Raw genomic sequence first — 22,990 nt, 5'->3', positions numbered from 1 at the left:
TATTCGAAATATAGCGAAAACATGCATTAGCATATATAATTTATATGCAATTATAAAAAAAAAGAATTTTAAATAAGAAAGAATATGTATATACGTCGAGATTATATAATCAAAAAATATGCTAAGCAAAGTATTATAAATATATACTGTATCCACTGACCTGTAAACGAAGCATCGAAGAGAATGGTCGAATTTCGGGTGAAATTTTTGATTTTTAAGACTTATTCGTTGCTTATTTAACGAAAGCGTTCACCTGTAACATTTTTTAATCTCATTCCTCGCAATTGCATGCACTGTTACACAAGAACGCCGTCGTTATGAAAAATGCGATATTAAAGAATGATAAATAATTAATCAAGACTTTTTTTTATGTGTTCGTGTATGGCAAATAATTGCAAGCATGAGATTTACTCATCGTGTAAATGAATACGTGTACGATATGCAAAGAATGCATCCGTACAAGTGAATACGACGCATTCTGCTTAAAAAAATGATCAGCAAATGATAATATTACATACATATATACAATTTGTACAATTTTTATTACAATAATATTTGGTAAATGTAGCACAATTTTTGATACTATCGTGCCATACAATAGAAAATACTTTATAAATCGTTCATTATTACATCAATAGCGTTTACTGAAATATTATAAACAAAAAAAATAAAATCATAAATTTTGTTTTATATGCTTAAAAAATATAAAGAGACATTTTTTGAATATCTCACAAAAGCTTTAAAAGGACAAACGAAGCGACAAAATAAATGTAGACATCGCATACATTATAGCAGCGCAACGTTTATTACCAAACCAATATTATAATATAAACGATAACTTAAATTTTAAAAGTAAGTATATATATTTTGTTTTTCGCTTTATCTAATAGCCTTATATATGTGAGTGTATGTTCACATATTTCATAGATTAAACTACATAAGTATCGACATGTAGCGTGTGTAAATTGTTTTATATCAAAGAATAAATTCTAAACTACATCACAAATTTAAATACGAGTTTTTTTCTTATTTTATAATTTTTTAGTGTACTGTTTCCACGTTTAAGATAGATTCGTTTTCGATAATACAACTTTATTGCATAGAAAATAGTTTCGATTTATTGATAATAGAATGTATAAAAAAATTAGAAAATTATATATTAATAAATCTTACTGTGCTGTATGTTAAACTATTTCATAAATTTATACAAAAAAATCACAAGACGTTAAACACGTTAGTAAAAAAACAAACAAACAAAAAGAAAAGAATAAAAGAAATAAAAAAAATACATGCTTCAAAATTGTTGACGAATTTGTATTATATAAATTCTTATTTTTATTACATTCAGTTGAATTGGTTTTTTACAAAATCAAAATCAAATCTATCGACTACGCGCATTGAATATGTACTTCAATATACTTACTATTTTAATGAATAATATTTTTACACATGTATATACGTAGATATGTACTTCTACTTCTTGGCTCAACTATACTCCTATATATACATATTTAATAATATTACTTATTATAGGTTCTATAAATTGAACTTAGCTACTCGTTAAATTTTTGTCTACATCTATTTATCTACTTAATACTACCAGTATATGGACACGAAGCTACTCTTTGTTAATATCTATACTGTTATCAAATACTGCTTTTATAAATGTAATTTCAATGATATAGATTTATAAATATACGTAATTACATAATTATGTACTCTCAAAATCGGCAAGAAAACAAAATATATCTATTGAAAAAATATACAAAAACAAATAACGTTAATATAAAATCTCTAATAATTCTTCAATTCTCTTTTCCTGCCTATTTTTTATCTTGCCTTATATAATATCACTAAAATTTGTTTTTAAAACAAACAATTTTTGTTTTCTTTTAGTTAATACATGATGTAACAGGAAATACTATTTGAGCGTATTGCACTTGCAATTTATTTTATATAGATAATTATAAACATATCATATATTATATACAATATCTATATACAAAAACCCTAATACATGATTTTCAAAATAAACTTTTTGACAATCTAAGGAACCAGTTTATTCACTGTACATCTTATACCCCTTAACCGTATCATTTGTGACACTTACGTTAACTAAGTCAGTCGACAAGCATAGAAGGGTCATACTCGGAATGTTCAATTTAATAAACGCGACAATTACGATAAATATTAACTTCTCGGTGTTTTTATCGAAGCGAAATGCCTATTTATTACATACGTCAAGTTAATTTACGAATTACAATCAATATAACGATAGAATTGGATAGTTACTATTTTTCATCACGTGTCACAAAAATAACAAGCTTTTGAAATCGTTAAATTCTTGTTTTCCCCTTCCCCTAATAAAACGACCCTTTTTCATAGGACAAATTAAAGGTTCATTGTTATTTCCAACAAAACAAAAAAATTTGAAATCGTTTCTTTTTTATGGCATTCCCGCGATCATCAATAACGTTATTTCGTCATATATATTTTCTATATAGATACATCTAAATACGTGTAAAACTATACTCCAAAGCCCATCCATACTCTTAACCTTCGAATGAACCTCATGATGGCTTCTTTTTTTCTTATAAAATCAAAGAAGGCTTTTCGATACTCGATCCAAGTTCCGATGGAACGAACGAGGTCTTCCTCGAGCTGTCCAATAACGGAGGTACTACTTGCCCCCAGGATAGATTACCTTCCCTTTTTTTCCAGCAAAGATTTCTTCAGGTTAAAGTGCATCCGATTAATGTCAGGAAAGAAACGAGCAGAGAGGGTGATTTAAGTTTTTACAGATAATTTGTTCTAGGGTTTTTTTTTTAAGTGTGTGTGTGAAATTTATCGACATTTAATAAATCTTTTGGTAAAATCGATAGGGTTGAATAGATATAACAAAAAGGGATTTATACCTACATATGTATATATATATATATATATATATATATATACTAATATATGAATATTTAAATAGAAATCATTAAGAATATTCAAAAAAATTCAAACTTTATAAAATGGGGAAAAAATAAGAAATTATTTATTGTGAGGAAGGAGAAAAAGGTCCGGCAACGAGTGTATCTCCATCCGTGTTCAGGCAAACCGTAAACAACAAAGACGCAACACAACGATTATGCATATACACGTGGTCAGAAAGAAGCGTCATGCGGTGCAGCCAAGCGTGCGTTGCTGTTTACCTGCGAAGGGCACGTCTCCAAAGTATTCCTCAACGTTGTCGGTGGACATGCTCTTGTCCGAAAGAGAAACACTCGACAAAGATCCGCTGGATGCATCGAGAGAACCGCTTGCTGGAAACTGTAGCAAATCCTCGTCAGTTTCCGTTTCCATATCGTGGGATCTTCTTTTGTACACCTAACGAAAAACGAATGCAAGATATTTTTCTCTTTTTTTCCTGTTTTTCTTTTCTTTTTTGTTTTTTTTTCAAAAACTTTCTTTTGATAACTTAACGCCCTAAAAAAAATTTCTGATTGACATAAATCATGATCTTTCGAAGATCATAATATGGACGAATGAGGGTAACATTATTTTTTCATTATTCGTCATTTTGTTAAAAGATAAAAAGATTTTTATCTTTCTTGTAAAATATTTTTTAATTAATTCTCATTCAATTCTATAATCTTGTGAAAGCAAGCGGTTAAATATATACCATGTTTTTTTTTCTTCTCGTTAAATCAAGAGAGTATAATTTGTATGGCTTATTAAGGGGTTATATACAGTTAGAATTTTCAAAAAATCGATTTTTTTTTAATTTTATTTTCTTAATGTACATATATTTAAGAATACACACAGAAAATTTCATATCGTTCCGGTGAATATTTTCAAAGTTACAAGCTAATTTGAAAAGGCGTTTCAGAGTGCTTGGAAGTACAAGGTACAAACTTTAAACGCGTTTTTCTCAAAATGATGTAATCAAAGTCGGTGACCAACATTACTCGAAAACGGCTAAACCGATTAGTCTCAAATTTTAACACGACCTTCTTAAATATATTTTTTAGTAATTAATCGAAGATTTTTTCTCTCCGATAGATATTTTTTTTTTATAAACAATTTAAGGCCGAAATTTCGGTGAAAAATCGATTTTTTTTTTGAGAAACCGCCATTTTGTCAAAAAATTTTATTTTGCTTATTCCTTCGATTAATTACTAGATTTAACATTATTTTAACGAAATCTGTTTGGTTTTTTAATTTAAGATGATCCAGTTCCGAGATATAGTGGTCACCGCAAAACGTCTTTTTTGAGAGGAGCTCCTGGAGATCAGCTGTAGCTCTTTTTCAAATAAATATTTTTACTAGTACTAAGTCTTAAAATACAGTTAAAAGATACCATAATATGTGTATAAATTTTTGGATCAATAAATTTAAAAGGTTTCTCAGAAAAAATTCTGGAAAATTCACTTTTTTTTGGCCGTCTAACTGTATATAACTCCTTAAGTGACTACAAATAAAATGTACAAAAGAGTAATGAAAATCAAAAATCGAGAAAGAAATTTCCCTAGTTCGACTTTCCTCAATTAAAATTCGAAATGGTATATACGATCATCATCGAGATGAATATTTTTTATGGTAAAAAGCATAAATCATCACTGGAAAATCATATATTTTTATGTACTTTCAACGATATAGAAGAAGAAAGAAGTTTCAAAAAAACGAGATAAAAGAGACAAGCAAAGAGAAATGGAGAAACATTTTCAAAAGAGAGAGAGAGAGAGAGAAAAAGAATCAGAGAAGCGCAAAAGTCGGAGACTTCATTATCCAAAGGGTGTCAGCGACTTGCATTTTGCTGCTCTACTGAACCCCCGGAAGTTGACAAGTGAAAAGCAACCATCCGTAATCGGTTCCTTCATTTTCTTCCTTCACTTCGTCTTTTTGGGTGTCTCTCATCTTCTTTTCTTTTTTTTTCTTCGACTATTTCAACCGACAGTTTTCTTCAACGATTGTAACAACATTTATTTAAATCATATTTCAACACAGATTTGATGGAAAATTCTTATCAAAATGTGTGGGCTTTATGCAAGAAACCTTTCTCATTGTTAAATGATCTTCAGTTACTAAAATGTAATTTAACACGTTGATATGCAATAAAATAAACACGATAACGACATAATAAAAAATTAAATGCTTAAAATACGTTAAAATGGATAGGTATTCCTTCATAGACTAACACATCCGGCTTACTTCATTGTATAGTCATAAGCGACAGGTTGCAAATAGGGGGAGATCGTATCTTTGAAGAAGTAGATTTCTAAATAACGGTAGAAGTCGAGTTGAGCATTCCCCGAAGATGCAACGAAGCAAAAGCCGGGAATGCTCGATTCACACGATTTCAACGCACCAACGGATCCTTCCGAGCAAACGGAAACGTATCCGTACTCCAACGATGCACGTTGCTCGAAGGAACACGTTCTCCTTTGCCCTTCTGTGGCATCTAGTGAAAAGGATACACATACAAACATACACACACACACAAATATATATATATATATATATATATATTCATATATATTATATCTATGTTAGATTTTGCCGAGCGTGTACGGCCGTTGAAAGATGTAGTGCATATACCAGCCGTCGTCAGCGTTTGATGAAGAGAAAAGCATCGTATGCTGACTAGAAGAGAAAGAGAGGAATAGAAAGAGAAAGAGAAAGAGAAAGAGAAAGAGAGAGAGATAAGAGAGCACGCCATGGATATCCAAGTACCGGTAGATAGGAGAGAGGAAGCGTGCGCGTAGAGTCGGTCTCACAGCAGAGCGATCACAGGATGACGCGGCAAACGGCTGTGAAAGAGCGATGCTGATACCACGAGCAGAAACTAAGAGAGGGAAAGGGAGAGAGAAATAGGGTAGGGAACTGCCAGATTTGGCTCCTTGGAAATCGCATCACAGATCAAACAGGGGCTTGTATATTAAACGTAGCCCGTGGTACGTAAGACGTTCCTACATAGGTATACCTATACATACTAGAGACCATATACTACCGCTTATCTTCTATCCAACGATTCGAATCGACTGAGAGATTTAACGATCTTTGACATAGATGGAATTTCTCGACTTCACGACGTTCCAACTCTCCTTGCAACTCTCATACGACAAGATATGAAATCGAAGACACCGTTTCCCATGCATCAACGATCACGTACTCGAACGTACGGAAATGAATCTAAAGATCTTCCGAGAATATGTTCAAGAAATCTTCTATATGTAAATCGTCTATTGTATTACTCTCAAACGTTGTTTTATACATAAAAAAATTGTTTTGATATAAATATTTATTTAATAGATATTTATAATGTTTAACAAGATTAAAAAATCTCACCTGGCTCAATGGACGAATACGTTCGTGAATCGACTTTTCAGCTTGCATGGCAGAAGGTGGTGGATGATCGGGAGTCGGTGGTTGAACGTAATGAGTTGGGCTCGTGGGGAACATCATTTGCACACGCCTGAGTCTCTTATCCGTGGCCTCTCTACCATCCTGAACCATCATTGTAAGCCCACCGTCTGGAGTTTCTCGTTTTTCGTCTAGCAAGCTCTCTTGGGAAGACTTCAAGGTGAGAAAAGCGTTAGAGACGAAGGTTTGTTCCTGGTGTATCGAGTCGTTTTCACTGCATGGCGATTTGTCGACGCAAGGACCGTTGTTATCAAGCTCATAGCCTTCGTAAGCGTGTCTACGAAGTTTCCTTCGTGGATTTAACATTTTTATTGGACGATTCTCGTAAATCGACGTTATTGCTATTGGTTCTACGTTGGTATTAGATGTTGTCGTTGCTGTCGCTATCTGCATTCCCTCTCGTCGATTGGTACCACTTTCCATGGACGGCACGAAACGAGATTTCATCTCAACGTACTGGTCAACGCTTCTCGTTACGTGTCGTAACTGCTCACGACGTTTTTGTAGCTGCTCGAGATCTATGTGACTACGCGCACCGCTACGCGCCAAGAACAAGTATTCGTAGTTACTCGGACCCAACGAACAGTCCGCCGAAAGTGACATTTGAGTCTGCAGGTGCGTTGGCGAAACCGATAGGTTACGCCTCGGTGGTTTCTTCGGTGGTGTTGGCTATAAAAATCCCCATTAAATCAGCCTCCCTATTGATATCGATTCATAATACCTACTTTATACAACGATTTTTACGTTATACGAAATGAAAGCATAAAAGATCGATTCTTTCGATATATATTTAATTTTGTGTATTACGAATAAAGAAAAACAACTGCGCGTTCAATAGTCAACGTTCGACAACACAACTACAATTTTCTGTATATCCAAATACAAATGAAAAAGTATCTATTAAAATACGTTAACTCGAACTCTATTTTCAAAGGATTCCCATCAGTTTTATATATTTTTTATCGAGAGCGATGCAAAAATCTATTTCCTCTACCTTCATATTAGATTTCTCCGTTACAACGATCGAATCGACAGACCAATTATCGAGGAATCGATCAACGAAGTAAATTCTTTACTGTGGAAAGCCACGAAATTGATGATACCTCCATCAATTTAAAGCACACTCTAAACATTGTCGATATCTTACTTCACTACGTAGATAGAATATTTGCAAAACGATTCTCTCGTTAAAACGCGTAATCATTCTAGAATATTAATCATACCTATATTAATAACAATGTTCCTTGTATTTATAATTTAACGATGACGATGATCACTGATTCGATCGTATAAACGATGAAATTGAAACGCTCAAGAACCCGAAATATAATCTATAGAATTTTTAACATAAGAAAAAGGTCAATAATTTCGAATAATTTTGATTTACTTATGACGTCATTTCATCCCTAAAGGAAAAAGAAAAGATAAACTTACCGAGACTTTGCTATTAGAGGCAGGGCTATGAAGCGAGCTGGATAGGGGCGCCATTGGTAAGTAAATCCCAGGGGCACCAGAATCGTTGGGCAAACATCGTCGTTCCCGTGGGCTTGGTCCACCAACGCTAGAGGACGAGGAAACGCTCAATTGATCGGACTCCCTGTTACCACCATATCCTGTGGGCAATGTCAAGGACAGATCCTCCGACACGAAACTACCCTCCATGGTTCCTCTTGGTACAGGTGGTGTTTGATACAATCCACTATCCGAACCCCTGTGATAGTAAATCCTCAAACTTAATCTCTAAACGATACTAATCGTGATTATTATCTTTACGAATACTAACTAACATACCACCAAAATCGATCATTTCCATTTGTTCCTATAAATTAAATTATTCTCATCCTTCGATTATATTTTAAACGAACTGAGCTTTCCTTTTTGAATTGAACACTTTTAAATTGTTTATTATGATTATTTAAAAGGATTTTATCAAAATATGATAGAAAGAAAAAACGCAGTTCGTTTCGTTTCGTTCCATTCGTTTGTTTGTTCTATTTTATAATAAGCGAATTATAAATATGTGAATGATGGTAGTGCCAAATGTTGTTTATGTCATTACCCTGTCGTGTCGCGTGGTTGTAATGGTGTTCTAGAAGAGATGATAGTGTTTTGTGCTTTGTCTTCAGGTGTTTGGTCAGAACTTTCAAGAGTATTTATGGAGTTGAGAGTGTCAGACATAGACATGAGAACACTGTCGAAGATTGAACTGGGGTCGGAGTAATCCTCTGTCTGTGGGAGAGTCCTCCGTACTCCATTCACTGGTCCCCTATTCTGCTCATCTTCGCTGAAACGCGTCATCCATCTAGGCTCGTTAAATCTTTTTTTTTTATGTATATATATATACATTTTTTTTATGTATATATATATTTTTTTTTCAGCCTTTTTTTTTTACTTTTGAAGCAAAGTTTATTGATTCGATACCGTCAAATCTCATTGAAGTGAAATCGTTTAAAATTTCTAAGCCCAAAGAATCTTCAAATGTATCTGATCTCTTTCAAACAAATTGCAAAAAACACGAATATAAAAAGAAAAAGAAAAAGAAAAAGAAAAAACAAAAGAAGAAGAGAAAATCTTGGAGAAAAAACTGGTCGGGTAGCAGAAAGAGAGAAGGCCATATCCGTAGGACACGGTTGAGAGGCATGGTTATTAGTTTTGTGCTGAGACGGGCTAACATTTACATTGTTTAACGTGATGGATTCATCTCGAGGCAGGCCGAGTCGGGGATACCAATGTCAAACACGGACGGTGGAGAGCTTTCCTTGCTGGCATTGCACCCTTCATTCTTTATCCTTCTCACTCCGTTGAGTTCAGCCAACCGGTTGGCCTTAGTAGCTAGCGGAAGTGGAGAGCGAGAGTAGCAATGGGGCAATGCGGCGGGGGTGACCTGGGGCGAACGAGACGGTCGGACTCACCATTGCCTGCCTACATCAGGAAAATTAAACCAAGCCAAGCGGTGCTTAACGCGCTGGGGCTACACGCGGCCGCACCACCTCCTCCTCTTCTATATATATCTTTCTCTCCCTCTCTATTCCTATCTCTTTCCTCTACCTATACATCGAAACCTCCCCTTTCGACCCGAGAACCTTCAACTCTGTGGCTAAGGCAGGGGCAACACCAACAGTGGCAGTAACAGCAGTAGTGGTAGCAGCAGCAGCAGCAGTACCAACAACATCAGTAGCAGTAACAGCAGCAACCAACAGGAGTCAGCAATGACACCACCGACTGTGGCTAACAGAAGCAGGTATAGCTAACTAGTGTTGGTGATGGCAACGGTAGTGGCAGTAGTAGCAACTATGCAAGCAGGCATCATCACCCTTTTGCTCGTCCAGTAACTTTCTCTTCTCTTCTTTTTCTTTCTCTTTTACTCTTTCTATCTCACATTCTTTCTCACTCTCTCTATACTCGTTCATTCACTCTCGCGTTGCTGGGTTCATGTCTATGCTTTTGTTTGCCCACATCTCCTATATTAAAGCTATGCACGTACTTTCTCGCACCTACGTGTACGTTACACATACATACATACATACATAAATATCGAGACTTTTTGCGAAATATTACATCCCTACCACGTTTTACCAATGCAAAAGTAGGCTCATGTCTCACTCTTTGCTTCCGTTTATTTTTCTCTCCTCTGCTGTTCGTTCTTCTTTTACACTCATTTCTCTCTCTCTCTCTCGTTTCTCTCCTTCTTCAGTATTAATAAATGTAACGTAGAATGATGATAGTTCGAAACACGAGGAAGAACCGTGCATTACTCGTTTAAGGATTATGTTTACTTTTTGGAAAAATGTCAGACTAATTAGTTGACCAGAACTATCTAGATGAAGATTTTCTTTTACTCGACTCTGCTTCTACACGTTCCCTTCGCAAAAGTTCGAGCGAGCACTCGTTCTAATGAGGAAGGGACGTGACCGGAAACTGGACGCAAACGAGAACGAAATAGCGCTAAATTATATACCCGTAGCAAACTAGAAACGTATACAATGTTCTTTAAAGTGTAATTATTCGATGTAGTGTGCCGCTCGAAACGGTCAAATGTTGTTATATTGTTTACATTGTATTCGATATGAGATGAGTAATGATTCCTTATATTATAAATTAATATATGACATTTGGAATACTATTAATGCTTTACCTATATCTAAAAAGATTCAATATCCTTTTATCCGCTTCATATACAAATATTAATTACATATAAACGTTATAGAAAAAATCAAAAGACATGGCAAAATTACTTGGTTGTTAATATTGGATTATAATGAGTGGTATCTTGATTAAAATAAGTTTCTTCATTTAAAAAAATAAAATTAATGAAAGAAAATGTAAGATAATTGCGTTACCAGCAAGGTTTGATTTGATAAATTAAGATTATCTGTCTTGTTAGACCAAAAACAAATTGTATAATCGTTTAAGTATTTTATCTATAAGAATAATCCTAATATTAAAGTTCATCGATGCAGAGGTAATTTCAGTCAAAAAAAAAAAGAAATAAATTACATGTGGGGCTGCTCGACAAAGTGATTCGTAGAGACGCAATAAAAAACCAGAATGAAAATGAAAAAAGGAAGAAAAAGAAAAAGAAAAAGAAAAAGAAAAAAAGAAAAGAAAATATACTCACAAAGAAATAACGGAAGTTCCGGAAACACGACGATCATCGTCCCGAGGCTTATGATAGAACTGCCATTGGGTGGGCGACGTCCCTTCCGCCGGAGAAAGATCATCCCCTGGGCGTACGTTCTCGTAAGGGCTGCCCAATGAGTCGCCACCCTGAACCGGAATCGGTGGCAAGTTCTCACTGTCGGCATCGCTTTCCACTCCGGAAGAGGACCTGTGCCCTGCACATGGAATATAATATATTATATCACACTCACACTCACACATATATATATATATTACACGTTTATCATAAAATAGAATCCTAACAATTAATAGATCATCTTTACAACGTATTTTCTCACCGTAAAGTTATAACAACGAGCACGGTAAAATGTTTTTCTCTTGTACATATGGTTACAAATCTCTTAAATAAAGATTTAGGTATTAATAAACGAGTAGAATTCTTACTATATATTTATCTATGCAATTAAGTTGTAAGTATTAAAGCAATTTAGTCACATCTCGCATATTCGTAATTACGGTGAGGGTAAAAAAGAATCGCTTGGATTATATACAGATGATTCTTGTAATTAAGATGAAAAAGATGTAATAAAAGGAGTTGAGAGGAAAGTGAAGGGACAACCCGCAGCAATTCCGACGTACTCTTTATTACAGCTGTAATATCTTGGGTGACGTGTGGCGGAAATTGTCCCAAAAGGTCCAGAACGGTGTTTTGACGAGAGTCCCTGATTCCCAAATCCACGCCTCTGTCCAGAAGAGCTCGGACAACCTCCATCTTACCGCAAAGTGCCGCCTCGTGCATCGCTGTGCCAGCAGACGTTCTTGTGTTGACGTCCACTCCCGCAGCAAGCAGAACTTCCACAACGGCCCTAAAAAAATAAAAAAAAATCATGATAGAAATAAGAAACAACGACAAAAAAAAATACCTTAAATATTAATTCATTTTTATTACAAATTTATTAATAAACGATATAGAACTGTTAAATATAATCATAGTATTTAAAAACTTTACAAATTTTGGTACCATAGAAATCATATGAAATAATCAATATAAGATAAAATTCCAGATAATAATTAAAAGTATTACTATTACAATTAAATGAATAAATGATTAATAAGCGTTACCCCCTATGGTCAATGCAATCGCATTCTCACGACATCATAGTAATCGAACAAAGAACGTATCCTTGCCTTTCTCAAAGAGACTAGGCATGCGAGATCGTGCAGGAGGACCGGCACGGTGCATATGTATATATATATATATATATATACATACATAGAATTTAGATTGTCTCGGACAATCGAAATCACAAAATACGAATTCCATCACGCAGTCCACGCCGACTGCAGTGACCGCAGCCATCCGTCGCATATAGGATTCGCGGCTGGGGATCGGATTCGCATGCACCTACGTTGTTATTACCGTGCCATAGGAGTATTTGTATACTGGCTTACCGAGAGCAGCGATATTGAATCCGATAATAGACATTACTCCACCCCCACCTTCCATTTTCTCCCACGCTCACCCTCTCAATCCCTTTGCTCACCCGCACTATCGCCAATCCTCTCTCTTTCTCTCTCGCTCATTCTGCAATTCCAGCAAACGTCAAAGTAAAGTCTGTCTCTTTCTCACTGGAATAAACCCCATATCTCTGTCTCCCTCTTTCTCTCTATATATATATTTCTCTTTCTCACTCACTCGTACATACACGCGCGTATGTATAGCAAGGCGTTATTTAACCAAAATTCGAGCGATAAAATGTCACGTTCCCTTTCCCTCCCCCTTTCATTCTCTCTCTTCCCCATTCCCTATTTTTGTCTCTCTCACTCTCGCTCTCTTCGTATTCACATGCAAGCACGCAAACGTACGCGCCATCGGTATAAAATGCAACCATCGGACTGTACTGTATATCGCCAAATGCGATCGCATTATAAGCAGCGAGCGACGGTTAAAGCGATTACCGGCTACGAGGATGCATAGAAAAACCGACGTTATACCCGATTACAATGTGAGCACCGTTTCGCGGCGATTCACGATCGCCGACCATTTCGATACCAGTCACTACCATTCTCTCTCTTTCTAAACCATTCCAACGTTCAACCCTTCGTCCCTCTACTCTCTCTTTCTCTCTCTCTCTCTCTCTTTCTCTCTCTTACTCTCTCATTCTCACATATACGTTCTACGCATCCTACAGTCGATTATTTTAAAGGCTTACCAAGAGGATTATGAACGTGTACCATCGCTATGTTAAATGAGAACGAATCGGTTGAAACGATAAAAATGGATATTCCACTTGTTAAACGAGCGATCACCGAAGCCTCGAAAAAGGGAAGAGCAATGTAACTTTATATCGAACGTAATTGTTGAAAGAACAATGATTAAAATCATGAATGTTTTGCAAAAGAAAGAAAAAGATCTTCGATGGTCTTGTTACAGTTATAGTAAGATTTTATTTCGCGGCAAAATAAATGAAAATAACACGTTTGCTTAGATAAGCGATCAAGCATATTAACTATGTTCTGTGTTAAAGATAGAAGAAAACTAATTCAAAGTCGTATGATATAATATGTTAATAACGTTTTCACTTATTTTCCTCACGCGATCGTACCACGTCGATGTAATCGATTATCCGGTTAATCTCTTGCGTTATCCGATTAAACGATCGATTGGACAATGTACGCTGGTGCTTACAATATTATTTAATTAACAAGCCATTAACGCGAATACGAATTTACGATTTCCTATGGTACATATCTACGTTATATCACGCTCTTTCATTTGGCGTTTTAGGAATCGCAAATCTGCTTGAACAGTCCACTCTAATTTCATTCGACGATACAAATAATGAGATTTGTTCCCTTTAATCTATCTTCGATATATCCTTTTCTAATTGAATTATCTTCCTTTCTGATACATGGGATTTAAAGTACAAAGTTACTCTCTTTTTCTCTCTCTTTTTCTCTATGTTTCTTTAGCTCTCCTAGGCGAAAATAACTTTAACCTTTCCATTAGCGAGTTTTCAAAGTTCATGTCATGATCTATACACATACGTTCACACACAAGCACATATGTATATACTCTACGAGTTGCATATTAGATCGACTTAAAATACACGAAGATAAGAAAGAAAATAATAAAACGACGCGAGTTTTACGTATTAAAGGTTAATCCTTTGTGCATGATCAATTTATTATTGCTCCTTAAATAAATCGTTCGAGTATTTACATCTTCGATGATTATTTACAATAAAGAATAATATAATTTTTCGTACAAAGAACCGAATATTGGTTGGCTAGTTTAATTATTAATTTTGTCTATTAAAGATCAAAAGATTTATCAAAGAAGATAATAATAAGCAAGTAATAGGGCCAGGTATCTAAAGCACCTTTTGCTAAAAGCAATCGTAGATAATCTAGGTCGATACGTTTCGACAGTGTTAATTAATACGATTCTCGCGATCAAGAGGCGGAGGTCGATTGCAATTCGCATGGATGAATCAAAGAGAGACTGCTGGCCGGCTGTTGGCCGGCATGATGCGTTCTGATACATTCATGTTCGCAAGTGAGAGGAGAGAGGATACGTTCGAACCGGTAGATGGTAACATAGGACGTGTTACTCTGAGAGGGTTGCATCGGACCGTGCCAGTTGGATGCAGGCACATATCCCATTCGATGGGATTACGCAACACCGTGCTTTCTGATTGGTTCTAATCGACGGCTCTGCAAATGGCTCTACATCGTTATGGTTTGCTCGAACGAACGCATTGTTGTTCAGGGTTACAACATCACACAATAAGCATTATTCAATAATTAGAGCGGGCAGTATATTCTGATAAGAAAAGAATAGGGAAAGTATTATTACACAAAAAATGAACAAAAAAAATATAAAAAACAATTGTTCAATTCAATATTGAATTGAATCGATGAGTTGATCGATTTTGTTAATTTCTTCTTATTATTTCAACATTCAAAGTCCTATGAAAGTAAAGATTATAATTTTCTATTAATAAATACAATTCAGTAATATGTGAATTTCGCGTGATCGAATTTATGAATTCGATTCAGATAAAAACCTAATGACGAATTTTTTTCATTCCAGCGAAATCACAGGACCGCGAAATGGTGTACTCAAATGCACCGAAATACGCATCGGTGCAAATACCCTGCTTGTGCGAATTGCGGCTAATCTAACAGCGACACCGCCAATTGTAACGCAATATAAAATAGCGCTGATGTTGGTAGTGGTAGCAGTGGTAGAGAGAATTGGTCGTGGTAGTAGTGGTTGCCAATGAATGTGTAGACCAACGCCCGGACGCGTGGTCAAACGCGCTGCAGCGATCATCGGATCAGCTTAATCAAATAAAGAGAACGTGGGCTCTGCACAATATCAAATGGATCCCGAACTTGCGGTACTACAAATCGAATACCAAGACGATTCACGATTGGTCCTGCAGAAAGCTTAGTCAGTGGAATAAAGTGATCATGATTTATGATTTTTCCAGATGAAAACTTTTGTCATTTAAAATATATAAAACAAATAAAATTTTCCTATTCGATAATTCGAAAATTTAATATAATATGTATTCTCCGAGAATATTAACCCTTTGCACTTAAGGTCTTTTTCGCTTGGAAGAACCACCAACTTCCGCATACTTGATGAATTTCTTAGAGCTATCTTGAAATGATTTCACACAAACACAATGTAACGTTTAAAACTTTTATATTTTAACATTATATAAATATTTATACTTTAAAGAAGAACATTTGTTAAATATTAAACCCCGTATTGTTTTTTTGTGTGATATTTTATAAAGCAATCTCTAAAATGCATCCTCGGCTTGTCGGGGCAAGTATCACCGTAATATATGGTTTGGTGTCTTTTGTTAGACTTTATTTGTTTAGAGCAAACCTAATGATTCTTTTTAACTCCTATAAGCATAAAATATAGATTCTCATTCAATCGAATAACAGATCAATCTATTACAGCCCCTTACATACTAAACACGGAACTTTCTAGACCTCCTATACGTAGGAAAAATACTCTTCTTTTATATATGTATAAAATAATTTTAGATATTCCATGTGTCACCATCGTTACCGATCATGTTATCCTGTTAAACCGACTGGTAACTGAAAGTAACCTTTCGAGTGCAAAGGATTAACAGTAGGTACCAAAAGAATACCAATTTTGATTGATATAATCTTTTAAAAAATAAGATTTATGATCTATAGTAAAATAAATTAAAAACAAACACTTACCTATGTCCATTACGTGATGCTAAATGCAACGGAGTATGTGGGAAGATTAAAGACGAGGAAGAATTTCGTAAAGATTCAATCAACTCTGGATGGGTTCGCACGAGTAATTCCACTGTCTCCAATCTATAAATGAATAATACGTCTAGCATCTTCGATGTATCTCTTATATATATTTTAATTATGATTACAAACGATATTAGACTTTCAACCGAACAAACTAATATTTCTATAATGACTATATTTTGAATACTTTTTCACGTGTATTCATTTCATTATATTAATATGTTGATTACTTTTTTTTCATGTACTTTCTTTTTCTAGTTTTTGTTGTTGTTGTTTTAAATCACGAATTGTAAACCAAATTATATAACGTTTTATTATAAAATAAAATCGACATATCGACAGATGGGCCTATTTCTTTCTCTCTCTCTTTCTTTCTCTCGGTCAAACTTTTTCTCGTAGATTTAAAAATTCGTACAATCCATTTACCTGCCATATTGCGCTGCTAGGTCGAGAGCAGATTCTCCACGGCTGTTGCGGATACTTGCATCGCATCCGTAGTCCAACAGCTGTGCCACTATTTCCGTGTGTCCATATTGTGCGGCACAATGCAAGGCCGTCTCATTGTCCTTTGTCTGTAAAATCGTATAAAACACAGTGCAGTCTTTTCTAATTGTATTCTTATGGATAGATTTTACAAAAATTGCTAAATTCGAGAAAACATTGGCAAAGTATCTGTCTTTTCTATAGTCATTTTATTACATTACGAATTGTTTAAGTACACAAAATAGTATCAGATGTCATCAAAGTTTTACAAAAAATTCTTCAAATAATTATTATTATTATAGAATTTGCTTACCGCTAGATTAACTTTAGGTACCGAAGGTCCTTGGCTAAGAATTAACCGCACGATTTCAGTATCTCCTTTCCAAGCTGCCAAATGAAGTGGCGAAGATCCTTTAGCATCTACGACGTTTGTGGAAGCCTCGTATTGGAGCAATAACTTCACTATTTCACTGAATAGAAAAAATCAACTTTTAAATTAACAATGTTAAATCGTGAGAAAAATTCATTAATTGATAATCCGTTCGAATTACAATCAAAGAAATGTGATGAAAATAACTTATCAATGGTGAAATCAATTTTTAGTCTAAGAAACATTACAATTTAACTAAATGGTGATGTAGAATATAAAATGATAATTTAATATTTAAATAAACAATTGTAATGAATTCTAATGCATACCGACGACCATTGAGTGCTGCATGATGAAGGGCCGTATATCCACTGGCATCTTGCACGTTAGCACCTGGACCCCGCCGTAAACTGTAAATACGAATTTATAAAATATTTTTTAACACCCTATTTCCCAATTTGTTTTGAGTAATTTAACAGTTAATGAAAGATATAGATGTGTGATATTTTTTTTTCATAAAATACCACATGATCGAAAAAACATGTTAAAACAAATAATTCGACAATTTGAGCATCATCGTTTAAAGTTAACAATGATTACTGGGTCATCAAGGATATATTACATCATAACGATACATTGTCGTATCGACCATCACACGCGAATATAGAACAAGTACGTTAGTAAGGAGAGAAGGGTAGGTAGGCAACTAGCATCCGCAATTAGGAATTCACATTGAGTCATTGTAAATGATACTCTGGCAATTGTTTTATGCAAGCAGGAAGACAGTTTCGTGTTACGGGATGTATTCGCGTGACGAACTGACCGTTCTTCATCGTATTCCTTGAAATATTTTAAAAAGCACTGCCGAAACCGAACGTATGTTTCATAAGATCTAATTATTCATTGTTACAACTCAATTAACGGGAGATAATCAATGAAAATTATTTGTAACCTGTCTTTCTTTCTTTCGTTTCTCTTATATCACAAACAATTCCAGGATGATTTGAGTAATGGCTCATTAGTATTTCCCGTCAAATTATCTTGAACATTTCCGGCAACAACAAGGTCCAGATTCAATTTCATTTCCGTTATCAGAAAATCACTTTGACTCTCGATCCTTTGCTGCTTTTCGAGAGAACACTTGTTTACCGTCTCTTCTCAATTTCATCGAAATTGCAACTACAAAGTATGACGTAAGTGTTAACTATCGTGATACCGACTATCTATCGACATGATAGAGAGAAGGTTAGATGGTGTCCACAATGGAATTCACAGACAAGAACAGGTTCGCTAATGAAGCTTCCTGCATCCGACACATGTTCTCATTACGCGCCTTTGTTGCGCACCCAATTCCGAAATAGACGACTGCATTCTCGCAACCCCCGCAAATACCCCTATAAATGCGAGCAAGGTTCCCTTAGTCCTGTCTCGTTCATTACTTCGATCTATCTGTCTCCTGGGTATTACGAAAAGCTACAATATCTTAATGATCTCTCTCTTTCTTTTTTTCTTTCTTTTAACTTTTCGTCAACGACTACAGAATTCTCTACTTTTTGATTACCTTCTTTTTTATTCCATAATGCGCTAAAGCTTTGTTGGCTTAAAGAAAATGTCATTAGAATCATATGTCAGCTAACGCTCAAGTTCGAAGTAGGTTTCGAAAAAATAGGAGAATAGTTTTGGTGATTTACTTATAGGAACAATAAAACTATGATAAGCAGAAAAATGCTTCAGAAATCTTTAACTTCCTAGAATCAGTTTACTTGATAAAGATCAATTCCCAATATTGCCTCCTACAAAAAAAATATCGTTACTATATTATAAATGTCACACGGAGAATATCGCAAAGCATCATATTTACTTGGCTCTTAAGTGATCCTAATATAAAAGATACTTGACAAAATATTATTATATCGGAGTTTAATCAAAATTCTATCGATTACCAGAGATGAGAGAAGATAAACACAAGAAATATAATAACATTTACGTTATTTCTTAGATTCTAATAAATAAAAATTATTTTTTTCTCCCTTAAAGTGTCTAAAATTGTTTGCTCGAATATAAATGAATATACAATAACGTGTATATAATCCATTTTTTCTTTATCATTTTCAAATTTCAAAAATAGAAAAGAAAAGAACAAAATACCAACATTTTTAAATCTCGATAGACGCAAGTTAAAAGGATGTTGCTCAGTCATACAAAAGTTCGTGATCGGCCAAAACTTATGCCATCGAAGGAATCCCACGAACAATGAACAAAAATAGAATTGGCGCAGCCGCCAAAACCATTACGCGAATCCGGCACAATCGTGACTTCAAAGTCAACGAACGAACCAGTACGCGAGCTTAGCAGCAACGTCCACATACGCGTGTTTTCCCAAAGAAAATGATTTGTTAATTTATGCGAAGAAAATGCATACAAGCACGATCTTAACCTTATTGCCTTTTCTGCTTGTTTATCGTATACGCTTTACGATTTAAAGCTACTATATCATATAAATGTTAAACCTTGGTTAAATTTGTCGGACAAAAACCATTGCAAAAAACATCAATCCTTCACATTCCCCGTAATCTTCTACAATTATTTTTGTACAATATTTATACTATAAAAAAAAATAATCACATTTCTTTCTGACAAATAACATGATCAAATATATAAATGAAAAAAAAAAAAATGGGAAAAGAAGAAGAATGAAAAAAAAAAAACATATTTCTTCTACGTCTGAAGATTTTAAAACAATATAGAAAGAGAAAGAGAGAGAAGGAAAGGGAGAAGGAAAGACTTTTATCTAAGGGCATGGTAGATGAGATCAAAGCTCGCCGACGTCGTCGTCATTAAGCATCGCCCGTCATTAAGCATTTCGCTTAACGGTCCTTTAAATCATCGACTTTTCCAAAGCGGCACGCGTGCCGATACTTTAAACATCGTTCAAGGTCTCTCCACCCTTATTGCTCCATCTCTCATTCCATTTTTTTTTTCCTTCAAAACCTCTGATCCATTATAAGCGAGATCAAAACGAGGAATGATAAAAAGGGGCGGCGAAAGTTTAAAGTCCGACGTATAAAAGAGTAAAATAAAGAGAGAAGTGGAAAAGGGTCTAAGGGGAGGAGAGGTAGTGGTTCTGGAGGTCGTCGAGAGTTGGCACGACGCGATGTTGCGACGAGTTCGAGAAGAGCTTTTTCGTTCGTTTCGTAGAAAAGAAAAGAAAAGAAAAGAAAAGAAAAGAAAAGAAAAGAAAAGAAAAGAAAAGAAAAGAAAAAAAAAAGAAAAGAAAAGAAAAAAAAAAAGAAAAGAAAAGAAAAAAAAAAGAAAAGAAAAGAAAAAAAGGGAAAGGGAGATGAGAGAGAGAAAGAAGGAAAAGAGAAAGATAGAAAAAGAGAGAATGCACGTGCTGCATCTCTTTTCCCAGCCCATTTACCACCCCACGTTGACTCTCTCTTTCTCTTTCTTTCTTTCACGTTTGCATCTCATGAAGCACCCCTCCCTCGCCACCCTAGCATACATATTGGTACGTCGTCTTTGCACCGAGTGAAGGCACGTATTTGTTTTCCGCGCCCTAACAACCGCCGGCGTGACATCGAAGGTGGGCGAACGAACTTTTAAAGCTAACCATGAAGAGAGGGGAACCACCCTTTCCCCAACTCGTCGCGTCCTTGCGTTACAACACTCTTATGTGCGCGCAGTCAGAAATTTTTCTCCCTAATCCTCTCTCTCTCTCTCTCTCTCTCTCTCTTCCTTTTCACTCTCTCTCTCTCTCTCTCTCTCTCTCGTTTTCACTATTTCGACCAGGCCATTCATCGAGTTCATCCGTTCGCGAGTTCCTTAATTAAACTCCGAAGATTGCGCGTAAAAAGGACATCACCCGATTCTCTTCGTCCCCTCCACATGGCCTGCCCTAACGAATGAAACGACATAAGGGTGGCAAGGAACACGAAGAGAAAGAAAGGAATCGAGGGAATTGAATATAAGCACACTTTCACCGAGAAACAGAGATCAGGAAGAGAATGAAAAGAGAGAGAGAGAGAGAGAGATAATGGTATCTACTTACTCGCTGGACCACGTGCAACGACAATTTCTTGTCGAACTTAATCAAGAAACGGGACGGTTTTCGAATATGTGGACCCGTTTATTAATAGTAGATTGCGAAAATTCGTTACTGTTCTTCTTTCTAACACTTATAATTCCACTATGTATACCGATCTACTTCTTATAAAAAAACATTTTTAAATCATTCAAATTAATACACACAAAACGTTAACAATCAGCAGTTAGTAATATCTCATTTTGATATAACCTTGTACAAAATAAATTTGTTATAGCAAAAATATTTTTCCATATGAAGTACACGTAACTGACAAATTATTCCAATATTATAATATAATATAATCAAGATACGTATACATTATAAATCTTTCACGTTAGTTGCATTTGATTAAAGTACTATAAAATCGTAAAGCTCTTTTAATCTCGCGTAATTACTTTCGTCGTATCGATCTAGCAGCAGAGAAGTCGGCAAAAATCTCAAGCGTTATACAAATCCAAAGGGATTCAATTCGGAATCCAAAGTTCGTACTGCTTTCTTTTTTCGAGGCCTAGTAGGTACAGGGAGAATGGTGTGATCTAAAACTAACAGTCGGTAAAGGGGAATGAACTCATCAGAATACGCATGAGTTGTATTGGATGTCGGCGGTGAAATGCTTGTCCTACCCGTTTCCTCTTAACGCTTTGCTAGAAACTTTGCTGGTTGTTTCAATGAAACGACGACTTGTATGTATGTAAGCGAATGCAAATTCCAATTTCATACACAAAAATCTCATTGTTTATGTTATACGATTTGCAGGCATATAAATTCTATCAAATTCTCAACGATGAGATCGTTAACGACGAACAAACGAATTATTGATTTAACCGAACAAACCTATACAGTTTGAAAATAAAGATAACATTTATCAAAAAAATATTTATAATTCAAATAATTTCTAATTGATAAAATTGCAAAACGAAAAAGAATATAATTTTAGATCTGAGCGTTTATCGATTCGTCGATACGATACTATAAACAAACGTATTAATAATTGCAAGAAATTCGAAGTACCCTAGGTCGAATGCTACAGGCCCGTTCACAATTGTGAAAGCAGCACGAAGTTGAATTGAACAGGCAAAGCAAAAAGCTTCGTGTTCTGCAAAAGTGCAATCTATCGTTGAAAAGGAAAAAAAAAGAAAAAAAAGAAAAAGGAAAACAATATGCCAACACTTAACGCGAAAATAGGCACAAGAGTCTCGAGTCATTGAATTACGCGGTTTTCCCCAGGCGTTTGCCAGACAGAGGCGCCATAAAATGCGCGGAGGGATAAGAGAACTCCTATAAAGCCCTTTCCGGTTGCAGGGACGTGAGTGCTTAGTGCGAACGCACCCTTAGGCTCATAGCTAAAACGAAGAGGAAAACTAGACTGAGAAAGAGAGTGAGAGAGAGCGAGAGAGTAAAAGAAGACGAGATGAGAAGAAAAAGGAGAGTAAAAGGGAGAGTGAGAGAGAAAGAGAGAGAAAGTGAGTACGAGAAAGCAGGAGAAAGAGAGAAAGACAGAGAGTAAATTGTGTGTTCCTATACGTGTGAGGGGTTGCTGAGGCATCAATCGATAGTTTCCTCCGGCGAGGAGGAGAGAAATTATATGTGCTGACATAGCTGAATATCCTTCTCGAAAAACGCTTCGAAAAGATCTTGAAAAATGAAGTAACATAGGTGTGTATTTCTTTCTATTTTGTTTTTCTCTATTTCTGCAATAGCAT

General features: G+C 35.3%; 1 protein-coding gene and 1 long non-coding RNA gene across 6 annotated transcripts in view; one reads left to right on the top strand and one right to left on the bottom strand.

The window, feature by feature from the left end:
* The window catches only part of LOC107069286 (ankyrin repeat and sterile alpha motif domain-containing protein 1B), a 114,164-nt gene that overhangs the window by 81,809 nt on the left and 9,365 nt on the right, over positions 1 to 22,990 (bottom strand). For 3 of the 5 annotated variants that reach the window (XM_089170230.1, XM_015326481.2, XM_015326470.2), the window contains exons 2-10: positions 17,530 to 17,610; positions 17,144 to 17,300; positions 16,774 to 16,919; positions 16,285 to 16,407; positions 11,668 to 11,894; positions 11,027 to 11,243; positions 7,843 to 8,119; positions 6,334 to 7,077; positions 3,198 to 3,372 (exon numbers count right to left, since the gene is read on the bottom strand). In XM_089170230.1, coding sequence (XP_089026356.1) covers positions 3,198 to 3,372; positions 6,334 to 7,077; positions 7,843 to 8,119; positions 11,027 to 11,243; positions 11,668 to 11,894; positions 16,285 to 16,407; positions 16,774 to 16,919; positions 17,144 to 17,300; positions 17,530 to 17,610 — 2,147 coding nt within the window. Of the gene's footprint in view, positions 1 to 3,197; positions 3,373 to 6,333; positions 7,078 to 7,842; positions 8,120 to 8,467; positions 8,693 to 11,026; positions 11,244 to 11,667; positions 11,895 to 16,284; positions 16,408 to 16,773; positions 16,920 to 17,143; positions 17,301 to 17,529; positions 17,611 to 22,990 lie in introns of all 5 variants that reach the window. The other 2 variants (XM_089170232.1, XM_089170231.1) reach the window with 2 other exon arrangements.
* Positions 9,003 to 15,584, top strand: LOC149033203 (uncharacterized). The gene is made up of 2 exons (XR_016175891.1): positions 9,003 to 9,649; positions 15,125 to 15,584. It is a non-coding gene; the product is annotated as an uncharacterized LOC149033203 (long non-coding RNA).

This window comes from Polistes dominula, unplaced genomic scaffold (genome assembly GCF_049000335.1).
Source record: "Polistes dominula isolate Pdom_NZ unplaced genomic scaffold, Pdom_raw_medaka contig_15, whole genome shotgun sequence".
Classification (NCBI taxonomy): Eukaryota; Metazoa; Arthropoda; class Insecta; order Hymenoptera; family Vespidae; genus Polistes; species Polistes dominula.
The sequence above is the reverse complement of the archived record's forward strand: the minus strand, read 5'-3'. Positions and strand labels throughout refer to the sequence as shown.